The sequence below is a fragment of the Pelodiscus sinensis genome, chromosome 5 (genome assembly GCF_049634645.1).
Source record: "Pelodiscus sinensis isolate JC-2024 chromosome 5, ASM4963464v1, whole genome shotgun sequence".
NCBI classification, from domain to species: Eukaryota; Metazoa; Chordata; order Testudines; family Trionychidae; genus Pelodiscus; species Pelodiscus sinensis.
The window spans coordinates 37,869,872-37,893,011 of record NC_134715.1 but is presented as its reverse complement, the minus strand read 5'-3'; the positions used below and the strand labels follow the sequence as shown (position 1 = coordinate 37,893,011).

The 23,140-nt window shown below is 42.2% G+C and overlaps 1 protein-coding gene across 8 annotated transcripts in view; it reads right to left on the bottom strand.

Moving 5' to 3' along the window:
* The window catches only part of AFG2A (AAA ATPase AFG2A), a 286,867-nt gene that overhangs the window by 255,529 nt on the left and 8,198 nt on the right, over positions 1-23,140 (bottom strand). For all 8 annotated transcript variants that reach the window (XM_075929854.1, XM_075929857.1, XM_075929855.1 and 5 more), the window contains exons 5-9: positions 20,699-21,331; positions 17,124-17,253; positions 14,904-14,960; positions 12,459-12,582; positions 9,237-9,492 (exon numbers count right to left, since the gene is read on the bottom strand). In XM_075929854.1, coding sequence (XP_075785969.1) covers positions 9,237-9,492; positions 12,459-12,582; positions 14,904-14,960; positions 17,124-17,253; positions 20,699-21,331 — 1,200 coding nt within the window. The remainder of the gene's footprint in view (positions 1-9,236; positions 9,493-12,458; positions 12,583-14,903; positions 14,961-17,123; positions 17,254-20,698; positions 21,332-23,140) is intronic.

Sequence of the window (23,140 nt, the reverse complement as noted above, 5' to 3'; positions counted from 1 at the left end):
AATGCATAACCGCACTCACCACAAAACTTTACAATTCCCATGTGCAACTACTTGAAAATTAGTTTCAAATACAAAAGTTTAAAACTTTTCTGATAATCAGTTAACTTAAGCACTATAACATCCACAAAACAGGAATCATACAGGACAGCATAAAACTAGAACCAGAAACTGAAATTACAAAATTACAAAAATATACATTCATATAAGAGCTTTTATACCCTCTCCACTCTGAACTACAAGTACACCAGTCAAAATTTTATTCACTGCCTTAAAGAGTGCATATTTTGTCTACGGTTGAATATCTTTTATTCTAAAATCTGCTACTACGGGGTTCTGATATTAGAGATTGAATCTCTCTAGTCCGGCACCCTCAGGACCTGATGAGTGCCGAACCAGAGAATTTGCCAAACCACAGGGAGGTCAATATTGTAATGAGTGGGTCTCTTTTTATTTGTATTTTGCTGAGACAAATAAATGGAATGTTGGTAATATTGCTTAAATAATGTATGACTGTACTGATATACCCTATATAAGCCTACTCCTAGCCAAGGCTTACCAGCCCTCTTCATAACAAAGTGTTAGTGTTGTTACACAATTTTACTGTATTGGCACAAGGAAAAAAGTAGAAAAGGGGGAGAAAAAACATGCTCATACTGAGCAGTATTACCAGCACTTCCACTGCTTACTAAGCTTTTAGAAGATATTGAGGTGTAAGTTAGGACTAAATAACAGCACAGAGCACCTAGAGCCAGGACTGGCAGCTGTACGCAAACTTGTATGGGGCCACAGGAAACTTGGCCACATCCACAATGAGCAGACATCTGGTTCACTAAAAGCATGCCGGACCAGAGAGGTTCAACCTGTATTAGCCATGTTGGCTGCCATTTTACTCCATGAGTGGTCCCATTAAACTCATTGGAGCCATTTCTGGTGTAGTTTTTAATTATTTTTAATCACAGAAGAGCCTAAGAGCCTGTTGTACTAGGCTCTGAACATGCACAGGCCAAAAAGAAGGTCCGTGAACCAAAAGCTTACAATTTACTTATGAAACTCTGACCTATATCAAATAGTGGGTTTTTTAAACAAGAAATCTTGGAAAAATAAAAACCGTTTCAAATAATTAGTAATTATGAAAATAATTCTGATGGTTCCTCAGTTCCACAAAATGTTAACTTCTTTTTAAAAAAGAGAAACAGAAAAACAGAACACAAGTGATTCCACAGACAAATATAAGGTCAACACATTCCATCCAGTCTTAAACACGCTCCCTTCTAGCCATGCTCTAAAATCCAGATGTAACCATTTCTGCATGGAAGCAATCACTCTGAATTAGCATCCTTAAATACAACCCAAAAACATATGTTGCAGCCTGAGCCAAAAAAAAGCCATTTTGCTTTTGTGTATGCGTGCAAAGCAATGATACATTTATACATAACCTGTTAGGAGGACAAATTAAGTTATTTGCTTCACTTTAAAAAAAAATTGTGGCCTGTGACTTCATGTAGAAATTACATGACATTACAGTGATTTAAAAGGCTCATGAGCCATGGAGATGATAACTGGATTCACGTGATGCCATTACCCAGTAAATTAATGTCTGTATAAACTATTACGTAAGCAAAAGTAATAATCTTTTAAGTATAACATTTACTCCTGCAGAAATGTTGGAAGTGGAGTGCGGAGGAAGGGGAAGGAGAGTAAAAGAGATAGGAGAGAGATATTTTTTGGGACTCCGTTATTACAGTCTAAAAATAAATTTATAGTTGTACAAATCTATCTGGATTTCATCACTTAAGCTTCGGAATTCTGTGTTCTGCCACTTGTACATAATAAACTTGTTTTCCACTGTTCTGAGGAGATTTAGTTTTGTTTTTGAGGACATGACTCTTAAGTCCAGAAAAAGGTTTATAACTGCTGTAAACATAAAAAGTTTTGTAATATTTCCCTCCCCCCACATGACCATCTCTGTATGTGGCATGCGGCTACACGACTCAGTAATAACTTATTTGCAGTTGTACAATATTGATCTTTTGCTATGTTATAATACAATCATCAGGCAGAATAATAATATGCTCGCTCCTTTTTTGTAAGCACCAGTTGCCTCACTGTTAGTTTTAATCAATCTCTAAAATCCAACTTTGCACCCTATTTAAAAAATAACTCTCCATCGTCCTAGCAATTTACTCAAACTAACAAAATTAAGTTCTCACCCATATACATACTATATTTATTTAATCGTGGAAGACAGGCAAAATATTTAGAATAATTTTAATATTTATATCAGTGATAAGCCCAAAACAGAACACCAGGCCCAAACACCCTCAGGGAAATTTCAGATTTGTATCTGAACTTCATGGCTCAGGCCATCTCTCATTCACATCATTATTTGGCCTGTAGAATTTTCATTACATGTGATGAAAAATAATGAAAAAAAATAGCTCAGCTTTCAGATCTCATGCTGCATTTGCCCGGCTAACATGGGAGGGGGGAGAGGGGAGTATATTTTTATTTTACATTTGAGCACGTTTGATCTGGATTCGCTGAGGAAAAAAATTAAAGGTGAAACTACACATTGGCATTTTTACCAGAACATGCCCAAGCAGAGCACCAGGTGGCACTGATGTGCTTCAAGAGGAACTCCCAGCCAGTCCTATAGCACCTGTGAAATGGTTGGCGCATCATCTAGCTGCAAGGTTGCAGAACTAAAGCGGAAGAAAATGAGTAGATCCTTAGAATCAAGCTGCTTAGAGCAGGTCTAACTAACCAGGTGCTGGAAAAAGAGTTGGCAGCTAGTGATTTGTCTATGTCAGGATACGAAGCGCAGTTAACACCAGTGGACCTGAACTAGCCTTAGCAACAGCAGGAAATTAAGAAATTGGGCCTATGTGTGGAGGACGACTGATTCAAAGGGAATGGTAACTGGGAAGCCTCATAGAGAACAGAGCGGCAGTATTAATGTATAATAAATCTTGGGGTGGTTCCTGCAGTGCATATAGGTGGAGAGCCCTGTAAATCTGCAGACATCTGCTTTATATCCGTGGAAATCCGTTGATCATTTTTGCAGATGCAGATACCAAATTTGTATCTGCACAGGGCTCTGCATATACAGGCAGTCCCTGAGTTATGCAGATCCGACTTATGTCGGATCCGCACTTACGAACGGGGTTTTTCTCGCCCCGGAACTCACGGGCGGCGGGACCACCCAGACGCACAGTGGTCCCACCACCGCGTCCTCCGGGGCGAGAAAAGCTGCTCTGGGTGTCCCTGGTCTGCTGGGGAGGTCCCCAGCAGACCAGGGACATCCCGAGCAAAGCCGCAGAGGCGGCGGGGTCCCGCGCCTCCAAGGCTTTTCTCGGGGTGTCCCTGGTCTGCTGGCAACCCCTCCCAGCAGACCAGGGACACCCCGAGCAGACCAGGGACACCCGGAGGAGCAAAGCCACAGAGGCGCGGGACCCCACCACCTCCAAGGCTTTGCTCCAGGTGTCCCTGGTCTGCTGGGGGGGGCGCACCTAGTGCGCCCCTCCTCCCCAGCAGACCAGGCTTTTGTTGTGGATGCCTGGGGTAGAGCAGCTGGGGTGTTGCCGGGTTGGTCCTGGGGGGGACCTACCTGGCAGCGCCCCAGCTGTTCTGTCCCAGGCTCCAGATTCAGCCGCTGTTGAAACGGATCAGTGGCTGATTCCAGGAAGCTGGGGGCAGAGCAACTCTGCCTCGGGCTTCCTGTAGTCAGCCCCTGGTCAGTTTCAGCAGCAGCGACTGAATCTGGAGCCAGTTCCGAGTTACGTACAAATTCAACTTAAGAAGAAACCTATAGTCCCTATCTTGTATGTAACCCGGGGACTGCCTGTATAAGCCAGGGGTGGCCAAACTGACTGGCCCTGTGAGCCGCATACGACAAATCTTCAGAAGTTCACAAGATGGGGTTCACCTGCAGGGGTTGTGGCTTCCCCTCCCCAGTGGGCAGAAGCCAAAGGCCCAACAGTCATATGGTCCCATCAGGCCCCCTTCCTGGCATGGCAGCTGCTGGAGCAAGCAAGGAAGGAACTGTGGCTGCGTGGAGAGGCAGCATCAGTAGCAAACAGCTGCGAGATGCGGGGAAGCTGGGGACTTGGCTGCTGGCTCTCCCCATGGAGCTGAATCAGTGGCCCCTCCATGCAGTTTTAAGAGGTTTGCCACTGCCTCTCCATAAGGAGCTAACACCTGAGAGTTGTAGGGAAGGCCTGCAGAGTGTTTAAGGAGCAGATGGGCAACCTTTAAACAGTGCCCTTCCAACTTTCAGAGGGCACCACCTCAGGTTCACCCCAATATGTTAGGTGGCAAATGGGAGAGATGTGGGGGGCTCCGTGTACTACACTTTATCTCTAAATTTCATCAGTTGATTGGGCCAGTAGCTCCTTCAAATAGCCAACCTGAGGGCTACAATTGTCCTGTGAACAGGGACATGACTCAGTCTCAGGAGCATAGGATTTTCCTATTTCGTTATAAACACTGAAATTATATTGTACATTCACATTAATGCAGAGAGGGAATGAACACAACAGACAAGAGTCAGGTTCTTCTGGAGGGGATGAAGAAAGGGCAGATGGGACTTTAAGTCAGTGTCTAGGCCAGGGGATGATGATGCAGTGAGTTAACAGCTGAAATGTTCATGGATCTGGCAAAAAATGCCAAAGACAGACCCCCTCAAATAAGGCAACTTGCATGCTCACTTTGCTACCATAAATAAATTACTACAGACTGTGCATCATAAGCCAATTGTTCACTGAACTAGAACAAGCAGTATCAGTTCTGAAGTTAGATTATTTATGCAACCTTTCAGGAAATAGCACAGTCGAGCTCACTTTAAGTGAGCCTATACAACCCTTAACTTCACAAAACAAAAGTGACACTTGTTTGTGATGTGCAGTTACATTAAAGAAACTGAATTTATAAACCTTTCAGAAGCAAAACAAGATTAGTCCCTCTAGCTAAAAAAGGCTGAGATTTACAGTGGAAGGTACTGTAATCAATTAGATGTTATTGCAAGAAGTCCACTATTTAAATAAAAGCATTTGTTCTTTTTTTCCTGATGAGGTTATCTTATCAGGATTCAAGTGTTTTACATCAGCACACTGAAATTATGTGTAACGAACAAGGATGTTCAAAATAAATTCTAAAAATGACAAAGCAAATGCTTCCTTTAACTGTAAACAATGTGACTGAATCCACTTCTTGAAGAAATCAAGCTATATTTATATTCACCCTGCTGAAATGCTACAGACAACCATAGAAGGATAAGTTTATAATAAATTGCTATATTTGGAAACCTTTGTTGCTAAGCATCTTCTAACATTCAGCACAGTTTATATCATTCATGTCCCTGCTACATAATTAACATTTCATATGTTTTCCAAAAAAGTGCAGTGCTTATCTTGTTGTTAATTTAAAACCATTATAAATTTTTAGGGAATTAATAAAAGGCTGTGTGGCCAATTAATTAGAGTGGCAGCATGATCCCAGGGGAATACAAACAGACATTATATGCAAGGATACGTCACAGCCTATCTTCTAAACAGCATGTCTGTTTGAGATAAAACACTTCAGAACGCAGCTGTTCATGCTACAAAGGTAGTCTACGAAGCAATTTAGGACACAATAAACCTCCTCTAGCCCTAAAACCATGGCTGTGTTAACTGAGTTTAGAATTAGGCCCGACTCCTGCAAAGAGTTCTCTACACATGGATCACTGAGGTGACAGAGCTCCACTGAAATCCATGTGAATCTGCTACATGAAACTCCTTGCAAGTCTAGGGCCACAGAGCTTGATCCAATTTAAAGTAGATGTAAGTCTTTCCAAAATTAACTGTTCACTGTATGTGAATCATCTATTTCAGGAGGCTGCAAGACGTGCTTTGCTCATGGCTTACACAGCTTATTGTGAGAGGGTAGAGCAGTGCTTTTCCATTTGCAGACCTCTAACGTTTGTTTTTTAATTTGTGGATCCCTAAAAATGCTGAATGGAAGTGCAGACCACTTTGGAAATAGAGACATAATGGGTATCCACAGACCACTGGTTGAAAACCATTACCGGAGAAGAACATTCTGAATCAGGAATCCTGGTTTCTCTTTCTGGCTCTTACCGGGAGTGGAGGGTCGTGATTACAGGTAACACAACCATGCACGTAAATCAGACATATTTAATATGAAAGGTCGGGTGCCGAACCTAAGGGAATGAAACTTGCCATGTTATAGATGGCAAAGTGACCTCATGTAGTCTTTCAGGATGTCTACTTTGTGCTATAATGCAGACTACAAGGGGGTATGAATTGCAGAACATGCTAAAATGTTGTACTCTTAACTGTGTCATGTGGATATGGCTGGCATGAACTAAAAGATACCTAGTTGGCATTAACATAGTCTTCTTTCAAATAAGACTATATTAATGTAAAGAAGGTACCTTTTCATTCACACCATCAGCGTCCAAAAGGGGCAGTTAGAGCACAACATCTTGGTGTGCTCTGCAATTCAAATCCCCATAGTTCACTGAGCAGCACTGTGTGGACAAGCCCTTAGTTACCTCATTTGTAAAATGTATAATACTTGCCTGTGTCCTAACATGTACCCTGCTCAACAATCAGGCCTAAGAAGTGCTGATAACCAACAGTCATAGTAATGCCACCTCTCATGGTTTTATTGTGAGCCTAATGACATTTGATGGTTTTTTCCTGTAACATAGAACAGGAGTGAATACAGGTCCAATTTTTGTGAAAAAAAATCAAAACCAGGTTTTAAAAAAATTTAAATTAGACTTTTAAAATTCAAGTAAATGAATAACACTTTTTCTTTTTAAAAATAAACCCATTTAAAATGAAATCTGAATGTAATCCAAAATATATGCTAAGGACTAAACTTATCATCTCTTTAAACATTTAAATACAAAATAAATATACTGAATCCATAAGCCTTTATCAAAAAGTGAGCTAAAGGCTTCTTTTAGAAAGAACGAGAGGAAAAATATCTAAATTTATAAATATAGCACAACAGGTCAGAAACTTTAATAAAGACTTATTTTGTATAATAAAAATGAATGTTGCTGTATGTATTTAATTAAATTCCAATCACCATCCTAAGAGAGACTGATACAAATGATGAGCAAAAAGTTAATTATCTATTAAATAACTGATATATCATTCACTTTTTACTAACATATTAAACATTTACAATTAATAAGAATCTGAAATATTAAGTCATATAATCACTTATCTGCATGTAGTTACGGAGCACCCTCCTCAACAGCAAAAATATGTACCAGATCTGATGTAAAGGCTCTATTTAGTTATAAACTAATATGTTCTAATGGTCCTCAAACAAACCAAACCAAACCATATCATTTCCTTAGAAAATAACTGAAATACACATGGAAAAGTTAACTAAAATAGATGATTTAAAAATAGAGTCTTTTCACTCAAAGATTTAAATCATAATATAAGTTATCTTGATTTAATTCAATGACCCTAGAAATTAGTGACACTCTTGGGGTTCTCTCTCTCTTTTTTTTAATAAAACAAAACTATATTTCTAATCTTCTTAGATGCAAAGATTGAAAATGTGTCCCCCGTGTATCTAATATGATAAAAAAAATCATAAGGGAAAATAAAAAGAAACCTAAATGTATTATGTTTAAATATTTCATAGTTCTAGTGAGTTAAAATAAACTAAATGAAGGCCGCTTTTATTCTAAATGTTGATGTCCACACACAGAGGTTTAATGCATTTTAATTAATCCATTTCTCATTCGTTCTTTTAGTTAATTTGGATTACTCTTCTCTAGTGTCCCCATATAGACAAGCCGGTAGGAAAAACTGGGTTAGATATACTGGTAAATGTTTAAAAATAGACCTGTTTGTTTTTAATGAAAAATTATAGAGACTTTCGATTTTTCATTTTGCAAAACCAAGGATTTATATAACTTCAAACCCTTTAAACCAGGAATGGGAAACTTCAGGTCTGGGGGGCAAGATGTGGCCCCTGACTTGTGTGGATTTTGCCCCTGAGACTCAGGGCTTCCCCCCCACCCCCAGCATTGATGATCCCGTACTGGTGCTCCAGCTCTCTGTCTGGCTTATGTCATTAGAATATTATTCTTAGAATTACAGAACAAATAGAAATAATTTACCAATTTTTTTTCCCCATAAAAATAAGCACTTAAATGTCTGAAATGTGTAAACACCAGGGAGGGAGAGTTAATGTATTATACAGGGACATAACTAATGGGAGAATACTAATCTATGAAAACTTGGGGTGAATACTAAGAAACACTCCTAGACAGTGAGATGTATTAGGCTGTGAAGTAGTGTCCTAAGAGAAGAGATTCAAACCCATTGCTTGAGACTTCAAAATAAGGCAAAAACAAAACATTAGAAAATGTAGCAGAAGGAAGAATTTGTTGCTGGCAGGGGATGGGTTATCCTGTGTATGCAGATTTTTTTCCATCTCCCATTTTTATGTATCTGTCATGAGTATGCCATTTATTTTACAAGCTACCAAAAAAGATACTTTAAGAATGTTTTCATTCCTTTTTTAATTTTTTTGAGGAGGAAAAATAAAATTAATCTGCACAAAGCTGTAAGGGAAAGACTGTATCTTCCTCCAGCAGAGGTCACTCTAGGATAACAATTTATAATTATCATAACAGGAGACTTTTAATATAAAAAGCAAAAGTTGACATGGGTATTTTATTTATTTATTTAAAATTTAAGTGCCTGTTAGAGGCCTGGCAGCGTGGAGGCTCTCTATTTGTCCATAGAAAACATATGGCTTAGGGCAGAAGCAGACCAATATTCCATGTACTACTCCCCTCTAGTGGAAATAAGAGTATTTCAGTCTTCAGTCTAATCCACTTAGTCCCTGACTAGACAACAAAAGTGCCAGCAGTGAAAAAGGAGCTGAGAATAGCCAGAAGGGAACAGTCATGAGAGGACAACTTTTAGTCTCAAATAGGCTGGGCTAGAGTCAAACTGTTGGAAGGAAAACAAAAGGCTCCATATCCCATTACCAATGCCCTTACCTACCTCAGTTTCCCAACTGTCTATTTACTTGCTTACTTTTCCATGTGGATTTCGTTACAAAACTTTACAAAAATATGAAGACAAAAATTGTGTTGTTGTAAGTCAGACTGCAAGAGTACAGCCTGTATTATTTGCAGATGGATGGATTTTTAGAGAACGTGAACTCACGACGGGACAAGGAGTATAACTCACCTGCTTCTTTACACAAGGCTGCTAAGTCTGCTCCCACGTAGCCATGTGCACTATCAGCCAGCTGCATCAATTCTGTTGTAGTCAACAGATGAGGAACCTTATAAAGAAGTTTTCTGAGGATGTCTAATCGGTCCTGGGCATTGGGGACCCCGATTTCTATCTCTTTATCAAAACGTCCAGGTCTACGTAATGCTGCATCCAGGGCATGCGGACGGTTTGTAGCACCAAGTACCAAAAGTTGCCCTTCACTATCTTCCTAAATGAGACAAAACAAACAGAAAAATAATGTAGGTTTTTAAAAGGGTGTTAAAGCACCACACAATTTACACATTTCAACCTCCCTTATAGGGAAGTAAAAGTTGAACTGGTTAACCAATTTACCAAAGCTTGTTGGTTTTGGTTAACAGTTAAACCCTGGGTGGTCCCAGCCAGGTTTCAGTGGCCCCTTGTCCCTGTCTACAAGTCTATTAAATCAAAGCCAAATCATGCAGTAGAGGAGGATACTGGACTGGAAATTATAAGACCTATGTTTTAGCCACACTCTCCTATTGTTCTATTAAAGTTGTCTTTCTTAATTCTCTTCACTTTTCTTTTTCTTCAGTTTCCCCATCTGAAAAATGGAGATGAGGATAGTCACTCTCCTTTAGATAGCCTCCCCAATTATCACCTCTAATACCATTAGCTCACTGACATTTACCTTCCCCTTCCCCTCCCCCGCCCCCGCATCCCCCTTCTGTTCTGAAATTTGATTTGTCCTATTCTTATGTGTTCATTTTTTTTAACTGTATCCTTTGGTATATATGGTTGTGACTGTTTTCTTCCACTATTTGATCTGAGGAAATGGGTCTGGCCCACGAAAGCTCATCATCTAATAAACCATCTTGTTAGTCTTTAAAGTGCTACATAGTCCTGTATTGTCTTTCTACAGTGTTTTCAGCTCTACAGAGAAACAGCTCTATATAAGGTCTATGTAGTGTTATCATTTGTTAAGAGAGAGATTTGAAAGTGCGGTGTTTAAAATGTCCCTAGAGAGACTCTATTCTCAAAAAGAAGATCCATCAGTCTTTGGCTAATAGGAAATCTCTCTTACCTACAGCCATATGCAGGGAGCTACATGAGATGCTAAAACTTTATGCAGGAGATTAAGGGAAATTCGCAGTTAACACCCAGAGTTCCCTTTAAACTGCGCAGCAGCACAGCTTCACAGGTGATTAATCAGGCCCACCCAGTCAGAGGCTTAGGACTCAGTGCAGGGAGCTGACTGGGCAGAGCTGATTAATCACCTGTGAAGCTGTGCTGCCAAGCGGCTTAGAGGGAACACTGTTAACATCCACAACATATTCATACACATTGTGTCTAACTGTGGACAAACATACAGACCTCTCACACCAACTGTCCTTTTGATCATTAGGCAGTGGCACACCAGAAATTAAACAGATTTTATAGGCCCAAACCAAAGTTTTCTCAAGTCAACAAAAAAGACTTGACTTCATTGTAGAATAGTGATAGAAATGTAGCCGTGTTAGTCTGGGGTAGTTGAAGCAAAATGCAGGACAATGTAGCACTTTAAAGACTAACAAGATGGTTTATTAGATGATGAGCTTTCGTGGGCCAGACCCACTTCCTCAGATCAAATAGTGGAAGAAAGTAGTCACAACCATATATACCAAAGGATACAATTAAAAAAAATGAACAAATATGAAAAGGACAAATCACATTGCAGAACAGGAGGGGAATGCGGGGGGTGGGGGGGAAGAAAGGAAGGTAAGTGTCTGTGAATTGATGATATTAGAGGTAGGGAGAGTGGGATGTTTGTGAGTTAATGGTATTAGAGGTGATAATTGGGGAAACTATCTTGGTAATGGGTGAGATAACAAACATTTGAACTAAGTCCTTGTTGGAAAGTGTCGAATTTTAACATGAATGACAGTTCAGAGGATTCCCTTTCAAGTGCAGATGTAAAAGGTCTTTGTAGCAGAATGCAGGTGGTTAAGTCATTGAGAGAGTGTCCTTTCTGGTTAAAATGGCAAGAAACTGTCATTATCAGACAAGATCACAAAGAGAAAACAGTTTCTTGCCATTTTCACCAGAAAGGACACTCTCTCAATGACTTAACCACCTGCATTCTGCTACAAAGACCTTTTACATCTGCACTTGAAAGGGAATCCTCTGAACTGTCATTCATGTTAAAATTCGACACTTTCCAACAAGGACTTAACAAACATTTGAACTCTCTCACCCATTACCAAGATAGTTTCCCCAGTTATCACCTCTAATACCATAAACTCACAAACATCCCACTCTCCCTACCTCTAATATCATCAGTTCACAGACACTTACCATCATCAGTTCACAGACACTTACCTTCCTTCCTCCCCCCCCCCTGCATCCCCCTCCTGTTCTGCAATGTGATTTGTCCTTTTCATATTTGTTCATTTTTTTTAATTGTATCCTTTGGTATATATGGTTGTGACTACTTTCTTCCACTATTTGATCTGAGAAAGTGGGTCTGGCCCACGAAAGCTCATCATCTAATAAACCATCTTGTTAGTCTTTAAAGTGCTACATTGTCCTGCATTTTGCTTTGACTTCATTGGGCTTTTAATCAAGGCCTAAAAAACTTAGTATGGGAACTGAAAAGTTATCTTAATGTGGATTTTGGATCCCTGAACGATCTAATCCACACAAAATAAAGATATAGAACAGCACTATGAACAATGTTGTCATTTAATTTCAGAACAATCTGGAATCTATTTTAACTTGCTCAATAGATACCTAAGAAATCTTGCACTTATCTCCAAAAATCACAAAAGTGGGAGATGAGGAAGGACAGAAAGCAAATGAAAGAAAGCATGCATTCTCTCTCTCTCTCTCTCTTTTTTTTTTTTTTTTTTTTTTTTGGTTGCAATTCAAAACGGTCTTGGAAGATCAAAATACACACATATACAGAATGGAGGGTTTAGTTTCTATGAAGAGCCACAACAACATGGTGCCAAAATCGGTTAAAAGAAATGTAATTTACTAAAAGAAATCACTTCATTGTACTAATTGTATAGTTAGTGAAAGAGACACGTCTTTTCTTTTCCATTAAACCTAACAAGGATATTAGATTGCAGTCTAAAATATCTTCTAGTTCATCTCCTGTTGGCCTGACTGTACTACAAAACAGTTTATTCAGTTCTTCCCCTTAATGCACTAATTGTATTAATATACTTTACTTACCGATCCAATGCCATCCATCAATGTTAGTAATGAAGACACAACTCTCTTTTCTACTTCATTCTGAGCCCCTTCTCTTTTTGGACAGAGTGCATCCAGCTCATCAATAAATATAATTGCCGGACAACTAAAAGAAAATAAATAAATAAAAGCAACTTATCTGCCAATTGTATATAGCATCATTTAAAGCATGTAGGTTTCGATTTTCAAAACTAATAGATATGGACCCCCCAATTCCCATTAAAATCAATGGGCACCCAAATCTTTTAGTTAATTGATACTTTCAGAGCTGAAGTGTGTTTCTGATACAATACATGACTCTGTAAAATAACTGCATTGTGCAATTCCAGGTGTACTGTGACTTAGTTTCTATACTGAATTTATTCTGCTTACAAGTAAAAAGATGGCTTTGCTAGTTGTCCCTGAAAACTCAAACTGAGAGCTAAAAGACAAGCTGTGTTCTCTCTTGCTCCTGTCCTCCGTTGAATTTGGCCTCCAAATGAATTTAATTTACATTTTTACTGGTTAAACCTGATGGAGAATATTTTAGTATAGAATCTAGCCCTATAGGTGCAGTCACACGTGGTTCAGATAGCCATTAAAAGCACTTGAGCGCATATTACATGCTCACAGTAATCACAGCTTTCATGTCCACTCTTAAAATTCTTATCATAAAACTCACAGTATCAAAATTCTGTGACGTATCAACAAGATTTTTGGTTTTCTGTTCACTAATGCCAGTAACAACTTTCCACCATCCTGTTTCTATGATGAAATATAGGTGAAGCAGAAGTTGGGCTTCTCCGGTTTAAGCTGAGTACAGGCAGTCCCCGGGTTACATGGATCCGACTTACATCGGATCCCTATTTACAAACGGGGTGAGGCAACCCCGCACTAGCTGCTTCCCCCCAGCAGACCAGGGAGACGCGAAGCTAGCACCCCCCCCAGCAGACCAGGGAGATGCGGAGCGGCTTTTCTCAGCAGACACCTCAGCTTGAGAATAAAGGACTGAGGGAAGTGAGGTGTGGGAGAATAAAACTGAGCTCTGGAGAAATGTTTGGCTAGAGTTTCCCCTACAATATGTACCAGTTCCGACTTACATACAAATTCAACTTAAGAACAAACCTACAGTCCCTATCTTGTACGTAACCCGAGGACTGCCTGTATCTCTTTTGGTTCAAAAGGCAGAAGATTAGAAATCAGCCCAAACTCAATTTTTGAATCTATGTGCCCTCGGAACAAAAGTAAGTAAAGTTCAGATTGGGTTCCAATCTATCTAGCTTGGGTTTCTTTCTATTGCAAATGAGAGTTCTGAGTTCTAACACAAACTAGGATAAGAATTTAATATTTCATTTAGGACACATGCTAACTGGTTTGAAGTAATATGCAACAGCCTATTGACACTACATTTATAAACGTGACCAAAACCATAACATTTGTAGGTTAGAACTTCATTAGTCTCCTTTGGACCAATATATACAAATAAACTTGTCTAAATTTAAAATATTTCTGCAGGAAAAATATTACAATCCAGAGAACCTCAGAAGCTTTTCTTTATACAATAATATTAAAAACAGTTTCACATTAAGGATGTTAAATTACGGTTGTCTGGATAATTGTGTAGTTGATACAAGTTGTAAAATGACTCGATAATGACCACTCTGCAGAGCTGTAGCGGGGGTAGCTCCTCGGAGCCAGCTCAAGCCGGGATGGAGCAGTCCCGGCTCGTGCCAGCTCCAGGAGCCACCCACTCTGCAGCTCTGCATTTTAAATGTAGTAAGACCCACCAGGTTATTACTACATTTAAAATGCAGAGGTGCAGCATCCCAGACCAGGGCAAGCCAGGACTGCTTGGTCCTGGCTCACGAGTCCAGCAGCCCCTGTTCACAGCAGCCAGCACTGGCCGCAGCAGCCAGCACTGGCCACAGGCAGGGGTTGCTCAGGAAGCAGTCCCTGGCTGTGACCAACCCTAGCTGCCGTGAACATAGGCTCCTGCCAGAGTAACCCCTGCATGTGGCCTGTCCGTGGGGGGGGGGGGCCTAGCTCCCAGTTGGGAAGCTCACAGACAGAGGATGCTGCCAGAGCAGCCTCTGCCTGCAGTGAGCCTCAGCCTGCCATGGGCAGAGGCTGCTTCACAGCAACCTCCTCTATTCCCCCCACTGTCTCTGATAGAGGCAGCCAAGGGGGGGGGCCGGCAGCACCACAGGGACAGTGCTGAGGGGAACTGGCTTTTAAGCTGCCTTCCCCCAGCATCATCCCTTGTTCCCCTCCCCATTGCTGACTCATACAGAGGTTAGGATGTGCGGATGGGGAGCAAGTAGTTGAATACTCTGTTCGACTACCCAATAAGCTTATTCTTACTGGGTAGCTGAGTAGCTGACTACTCGCTAACACCCCTATTTTACATGTGAACATATACATGATGCGAATGATCTAAAATGCACGTACCGTTGAGAGGCTTCAGCAAATATCTGTCGTAATCTTGATTCAGTCTCACCATAAAATCTGGAGAAAAAAAAAATCGCAGTATTTTAGTTACAGAACTTCTATTATTTTCCAAGTTGGGGCCAGACTCTTTTCCTTGAGTTTCCAGAAGGTGGCATTCAAATCTTCAAACCATCCCAGGGAATGCTGGCTTATCATAATGGTTATTTTAAATTTGCATTTCCACTAGCATAAGCAAGTAAGGCAAAATTTAGACTTTTTTTTTTTTTTTTTATAAATATGACCCATCTGTAGCCAGCAAAAATTTAGAGGGAACATTTTATCTCCATCTAGGGCAGTGTTTCTCAAAATGCTCCGCGAAACCACTTGGAGAAACCTGCTAACTGGCCACTCTGGTGTGTTTACTTACCAGCTCCGCAGTCACGGAGCCTTGTGGTTCCCACTGGCTCCGGTTCACCATTTGCAGCCATGGGAAGCAGTGAGAATCAGTGGGCAAAAAGGCCCTGTGACGGACCCGGCGGGGTCCGCACTTGAACCCGCGGGGGAACCCCCCCCCACGCGGCGGGAAAAGTGGCCGCCGCGGCTGCGGAACGCACCGAGGCGGCGGCGCTGAGGTCCGGACGCCCCGCAGCGCCGACAGGAGCGGGGAGCGGGAGGCGGGGCCGAGCACGAGCGGCCAGGAAGCGGCCGCCCCCGCCGCCCCGACTGACGCTCCAGCAGAGCACCCGGGAGCACGCCGGGACAGCCGCGAAGGGGGGGGGGCGCAGGGGGAGGCGGAGCTTACCGCCCCGACGTCATCCCCCGGCGACTATAACAGCCGGGAGCGTCCCGGCAAGAGGGGGGAGAGCGCAACGGCGGGCGCCCTGGCGTCCAGGAGCACAAAACTCCCAGCCCTCGGGGCAACCCCGAGAGACGGGCTCGGCAGCTGGCGGCTCGCCCTGGGACGCGCCCGACGACTCCGGCATGGTGAGTGACCCTAAACTTGTTCCGCCAGCGGGACAAGTCAGCGGGGAGTGGAAGGAGCCCGAGGCGGGACCCTTTTGGTGCCCGTGGGCGGACGAGTTGAGGGCCGCAGCCCCGTCCGCTGTGGAGGGCGACAACAGGTCGCCGACCTCCGCTTAGGGCCTCGGGCTAGGACCCGGAGATGAGGGAGGGCCCGGGTCCCCCGCTCCTCTCCCTCTCCCCCGCCGCAACCCTCTTCTACCCTGCCAAATCGAGAAGGAAAGGCTGACGAAGGGGCCGTCGAGCCCCCTCAGTCCCTTGGGGGCTGAGGGGTGATCGCCCCCGCAACCAGACACTACTACTAAGACCCCGGGTGGGGCGGCCGAAGAGCCCAATCCAGACGGTGGGTTCGCAGGGCCCCTCCCCCTCCCCGGACTGGGGCCGGGATTGGCTGGGGGAGGGGGTGCGAGGTGCTCGCACCCGAAAAATCCGTCACAGGCCCTATCGCTCCCCCGCCCCCAGGCCAATTAAGGTCTGGGGGGGGGGGAGAAGTGCACAAAGTTTCCTCTTCCCTGCCAGGAGCACATGGCGCTTAGAAGAAGAGCGGGAGAAGGCTTTGCGTGCTCTTCTGTCCCCAAGCCAATCAGGGCGGGGCGGGGGCACCTAGGGAGAACCTGGTGGGGGAGGGGGCAAATGCGCTCCTCCACCCCAGAACAAATCAAGGTCTGTGGTGGGGAAGCCCGAAAGTATCCTGGCCCTGCCCCTTCCGCCTGAGGCCCCACCCTTCCGAAGCGGCCCAGGCAAAAAATTATTGTCCATCTCTGGTACAGACATTACAGTTTTTTCACAACTAAACCAATGTTGCCAGGACAAATTCTCAACTGCAGCCTCGGCCTTCATTTTTACTGCGCTTTAAAAAAAAACAGTTCTTTTTCTTTGTTGAACATACAATTGGCTTGCAGTTTAAATATCTTTCTAATTACTTATCAAATCATTTCCTTTTCTTCCCATTCCATTGCCAATGCACACCCCTCTGTGCTGTACTAAGTAAGATTCCTCTTCAAAGGAATGAAGAAAAACATTCATTTTGCTGGGAGGTGACAATTTTCACTATGGAAAAACATAATCCCTTTCCCTATGAACTTCTGAGACTTGGACATATGCACTGGACCCAATTCTACATAATTTACACACTGTGAAGCAACTCCAATAGGTATAAGTCAGTACAGAATTTGTCCCAGCATTTCTAAGTTACTGATGTAATAAATTAGATCAACTTACTTGCTTATAATTTCAGGACCATTAATAACTGAAACATGGGCTCCCACTTCATTTGCAACAGCTCTGGCAATCATGGTCTTCCCAGTACCCGGTGGGCCATACAATAGCACTCCTCTGGGAGGAGGAATTCCTTTAAACACAGAGGAAAGCGTTATTTGTACTTAAGGCAGTTGTGAACAAGCCAAATCACGATGATCCACCATTCTACAACATACGTCTATATTACTGATTTCTATATTCTGCATGCTTCCATGAGAAATATAGACATATACTAATTTTACTTGAAATCTATTATATAAATTCTTGTTTCCCCCAATAATCTCAAATAATTCCGATTCAAAGCCTAGTGTTAATACAGGCAGTCCCCGGGTTACGTACAAGATAGGGACTGTAGGTTTGTTCTTAAGTTGAATTTGTATGTAAGTCGGAACTGGTACATATTGTAGGGGAAACTCTAGCCAAACATTTTTTTTAGTTTTGGATAGCATAGGGAAAGGTTAACTCCCCTCTAATGTTTGTTTTGCTGTCTGTTCCCCTGTTCAGAAGATTTCACATCTATTTCTGTCCCTGTGACAAACTCAGGACTAAAGGAGTAACTCATCAAATACCAAACAGCTCTGCACCATGCTTTGAGCTAATAGCTTTATTTCCACACACCACCCAGGGTTCTAGGAGGAGGGTCCTTTTTTTGCTAACACAATGAGGCCAGCACTTTGTTTGTTTTGGTGGAGTCTTTGTTTGCCCAGGGAGCCCAGCATGTATAGGGGGAGGAGGGGCGGAGAGGCTGCTTTTGTCTGCTGTTCCGCAGCCTGTTGCTCAGGGGAGGGGGCAGCTTGTTGCTGGCAGGGGGGGAGGGGGGAGGCGTGCAGGATGCGAGGCCGCGGGGGGGGGGGGGCAGCGGGCGTGGGGAGGCACTTTTCCTCTGCCCGGCAGCTCTGCGGGACCCCAGTCGGAGCCGGCCCGAGGAGGAGGAGGAGGATCCTAGGACCCAGGTGAGCGAGCCCCGGGAATGCTGCTGCGCATGTGCGGGAGTTGCCTCACCCCGTTCGTATCTAGGGATCCGACGTAAGTCGGATCCACGTAAGTCGGGGACTGCCTGTATCTTTATTATGTCACTCAAGAGTCCTATAATACTGTTTGAACAAACCTCCAGCATAACAAACCACGCCACAGATACACATCCCAGAAATAATCTTATTTAAAAGACTGGAAATACCAGATATAACAATGAATGTGCCTCTGTATCAGCAAATATTATAAGATAGGGGATAACTGACAGCTACTGATGAGTGCTAATATCACACAAGGGCATCTGCTAGGGATGTTGATAAAAAAAAAAAGATGTCTCTCCGTACAGTTAACATTCAAGAGAAATTACAGCAGAACTGGAGGAGAGACAGATTGGGAACTGATGCACATTCCAGAAAATTAAAAGGTTTCAGTCTAGAGTCAAATAAAACAAGCCCATACCCAAAAACTGAAAGCCAAAAATTGGTGAACTAGAATTCTCAACAAGGGACCTTGGCAAAATGGCATTACTCAAATATTATAAACTTAAAAAACAACAAATAGTTCAGTAGCACCTTAAAGACTAACAAAACATGCAAATGGTATCATGAGCTTTCAGGGGCACAACCCATTTCTTCAGATGACCAGAGTGTTGGAATCAGATCCAAGAATAAATAAGGGAAAGGGTGAGCAGGAAAAAAAATGGAGGGGAGGAAGACAAAAAAGAGACAGAGAGTAGATAAGCTTCAGAGGGTAGCCGAGTTAGTCTGTAACAGGAAAGACTTAAAAAAAATAGTCTAGTAGCACCTTAAACACTAAATAGTTAGGAGAGGCTGATAAGACCATTAGTTTGCACTTGGAAATGTCATCTTTCTTTCCAAGTGCAAACAAATGGTTCTTATCAGATTCTTGTAACCCTCCTTCCCTTATTTATTCTTGGATCTGGACTTGCAACACTCCGGTCATCTGAAGAAGTGGATTGTGTCCACGAAAGCTCATGAAACCATCTACATGTTTTGTTAGTCTTTAAGGTGCTTCTAGACTATTTGTTGTTTTTTAAGTCTTTCCTGTTACAGACTAACGTGGCTACCCCTCTGAAGCTTTCAAATATGATAGAATGACAAATAGTGAAATATTGAAAACTTGCCAGTAAACTATGCAACAGTAAACTATGTGCCAGTAAACTGCACCACAGAGGTGATGGAATAAAATATAAAGGGATAAAACTTCCTGAGAACTGTGGATTCTGTGTTTAAACAAAGCCCAAAGCCTACCTACATACGCAAGTAGAACATAATCGTTGTCGATTATTGCTTAATTTAAAAAAAAAAAAAACTCCCTCTATGGCCAGGTTATTGCTTAACCGTCCACTGAGGGAATTGTTGCATATTCCTCTGACACGTCTGGTACCTGTCAGAGTGAAGGAAACAGAGGCCAACTGTCTGAACTAGTATGCAATTCCTGTTCTATTGTACACAACCACCTATTCAAGCCTGATCAGGCTTGATCATCTCCTCTGATGCCAGTAGCAGATGAGATGCTGATTATCCAGAACTTACCTTTGGTAAGTGCTGGCTTTGCAGCATCATCCCTTCCTTGTCCCTGACACATGAAATTTCCTGGTGCATCTTAAGGTTTGGGCCCTGTGGTCTGGCATGGATGGACATTTGCCATGGCATCATCCCACAGAAACCCAGAGGGAAGTCCTATGCAATGTAAACTGACATAGCCACCGTTGTCTTACATGAATTGTCCCTCTGTTCTTCCAACCCACCTCACCCCAGGGGCGATAAGCAAGGTGGAGAAGGAATAAATAATTTCAGCCCATACCTCATATCCCAAGACCACATAGATCTCAGATCATACATTGATTTGGAGGGGGAAAGGGAGCGCTCATGTCTTGGCCATTCCACAGAGAGACAAGAAATCCTCTTACTGATAGAATGATTCTGAAGGTGGAAACCTGGATATTTCTATATTCCCCCTCCCCACTCCGCTGTTTTGCAGGAAGGTGGGGGAAGCCCCGTGCCGCCGCCGAGTTTCCAGGAGGGGAGGGGAGCAGGCTCCCCACCCCCCAGACTGCAGTAGTTATCCCCGAGCAGGGGGGCGAGGGGCGGCGCTGCAAGACCAACCCGGCAGCACCCCAGCTGCTCTGCTCCCTGCCTGGGCCAGACAGAGGGAATTAAAAGGGTAGGGGAAATAGGGTAAAACTAGAATTTAATTGACTAGAAAATCTTTAAATTGAATGTTCTTTTTTTTAATCAAACTATGTGTTTTTCAAGTGACTGACTCCTTGCTGCTTGTCGTAAGTTCTCCTAAGTACCTATAACTTAACAGACTCTTCACTATAAGGCAAGGTCCTTACAATCTAAACATTTGGTTATTAATAAAGGAACAACTGTAAAGAGGATAATTATAATAGAGCTTAGTTGGGAACTAAAGTATATCAAATCCTGTATCATGCAGACAGAGTGTGTGTTTCATATAAAATGACTTGTCAATATGGATGAAAGAAGTGGTAAATTAAAGAAAAACATTGTATTACATTAAGAAAATCAACATCATACCGTAACTCTTAAATAATTCAGGCTGCTTCAAGGGCAGTTCAATTGTTTCTCTAATAGTTTTTAGCTGGCTGCTTAAACCACCTATCATGTCGTAGGTAACGTTAGATTTACAGTCATGTTCTTCAGTTGCAATGGTCCGATTCTTGATTAAATTGATTCTAGTTCTCGAAGAAATGAAGTAAAACGTATCCAAATTGCATTTTGCACCAATTTTGCCAGTGGGTAGCAATTTCACGCTGTCTTCATCTCCAGTTGACTCAGAACCATCAATGTCTCTAACATTCCCCTCATCACAGAACTCACGTGTCCGGCCATAATCCTGCTCACTCTCTGTCACTGCAGCATTTGAAGTAACTGGTGAACTTTGAGACATCAGCTTGCATGGAGTGCTGGTCGTTGCTCCCTCTTGGTTGTCTTCTATGTCCAACTTTCTGAGCTGGAAAGACAAGTTTAAAGCACTGGTGTCCAAGTCAGTCTTCTCAAGGACTGGTTCTTGTGTTTCACTGAAAACAGTACTGCTCTGCATTTTTAGTAGTGCCCCATCTGTTCCTTTCACCCTCGTCACCATCAAGTTGCAAGATCTGCCATAGAAGGTGAGATGCAAAAGGTTGCCAGGCAAAACTATCTTCCCATCTACAATAAGATTAGGTTTTAATAAATAAAAAGAATACATAATCTAAATTTCCAGCAATATATATTTCAAATATGAATGAATTAAAAAAATATTAATCAGTAAACTTGTAACACGGATTCACAAATTAATTCATAGAATCATAGAACTGGAAGGGACCTCAAGAGGTCATTGGGTCCAGTTCCCTGCCCTCATGACAGGACCCAGCACTGTCTAGATCATCTCTGACAGGTGTATGTCTAACCTGCTCTTAAATATCTCCAGTGATGGAAATGCCACAACCTCCCTAGGCAATTTTTTCCAGTGCTTAACTACCCTGACAGGCAGGAAGTTTGTCCTAAACTTAAACCTCCCTTGCTGCAATTTAAGCCCTTTGCTTCTTGTCTTATCCTCAGAGGCCAAGGAGAACAATTGTTCTCCCTTTTCGTTGTACCCTCTTAGATACTTGAAAACTGCTATAATGTCCCCTCTCAGTCTTCTCTTTTCTAAACTAAACAAGTCCTGTTCTTTCAGTCTTCCCTCACTGTCACATTTTCTAGACCTTTAATCATTTTTGTTGCTCTTCTCTGGAAATGCTCTAGTTTTTCCACATCTTTCTTGAAATGTGGTGCCCAGAACTGGACACAGTATTCCAACTGAGGCCTAATAAGCACAGAGTAGACCAGAAGAATGACTTCTTGTATTTTGTTTACAACACTCCTGTTAATGCGTCACAGAATCATGTTTGCTTTTTTCCCCAACAGTGTCACATGATTGATTCATGTTTAACTTGACGTCCTCAATGGCCCCTAAATCCCTTTCAGCATTACTCCTTCCTAGACAATCACTTCCCATTCTGTATGTGTGAAACTGTTTGTTCCTTTCTAAGTGGAATACTTTGCATTTGTCCTTATTAATCTTCATCCTATTTACCTCAGACCATTTCTCTAGTTTGCCCAGATCATTCTGAATTTTGACCCTATCCTGCAAAGCTCTTGCAACCCTTCCCAACTTGGTATCATCTGCAAACTTAATAATCGTACTCTCTACACCATCATCTAAATAACTGATGAAGATTTTGAACAGAACCGGTCCCAAAGCAGACCCCTGCAGAATCCCACTTGTTATGCCCTTCCAGCAGGATTGTGAGCCATTAATAACTACTCTGTGATAATGGTTGTCCAAGCAGTTATGCACCCACCTTATAGTAGCCCTATCTAGGTTGCATTTCCCTAGTTTATAGATAAGGTCATGCGAGACCGTATCAAATGCCTTACTAAAGTATAGACCCCGTCCACAACTTCTCCCTTATTCATAAGGCTTGACAGCCTATCAAAGAAAGCTATCAGATTGGTCTGACATGATTTATTCTTTACAAATCCATGCTGGCTCTTATCTATCACCCTATTATCTTGCAGACATTTGCAGATGGGTTCCTTAATTACTTGCTCCATTATCTTCCCTGGCACAGAAGTTAAACTGACAAGTCTGTAGTTTCCTGGGTCATTCTTATTTCCTTTTTCTAAATTTGCCCTTTTAACTGTCTTCTGGAATCTCTCCTGACTTCCATGATTTTTCAAAGATTACATCTAAATGCTCAGATACCTCCTGAGGTAATTTTTAGCTTTTTCTTTTAACTTCTAAACCTAACCCATTTCCACTAGTATTCTCTATGTTAGACATCCCATCACCTAAAAGTCAAAGTGATAAAGACAGGAAGGATACAGCTCTCATCTAAAATGATCTCTTCAAATGCAGCCAGGATAAATATTAGGAGTGACTGGCCATTGATACATTTCTGGTTGTTTTATATTTTGAAGTTCATAAAAAGA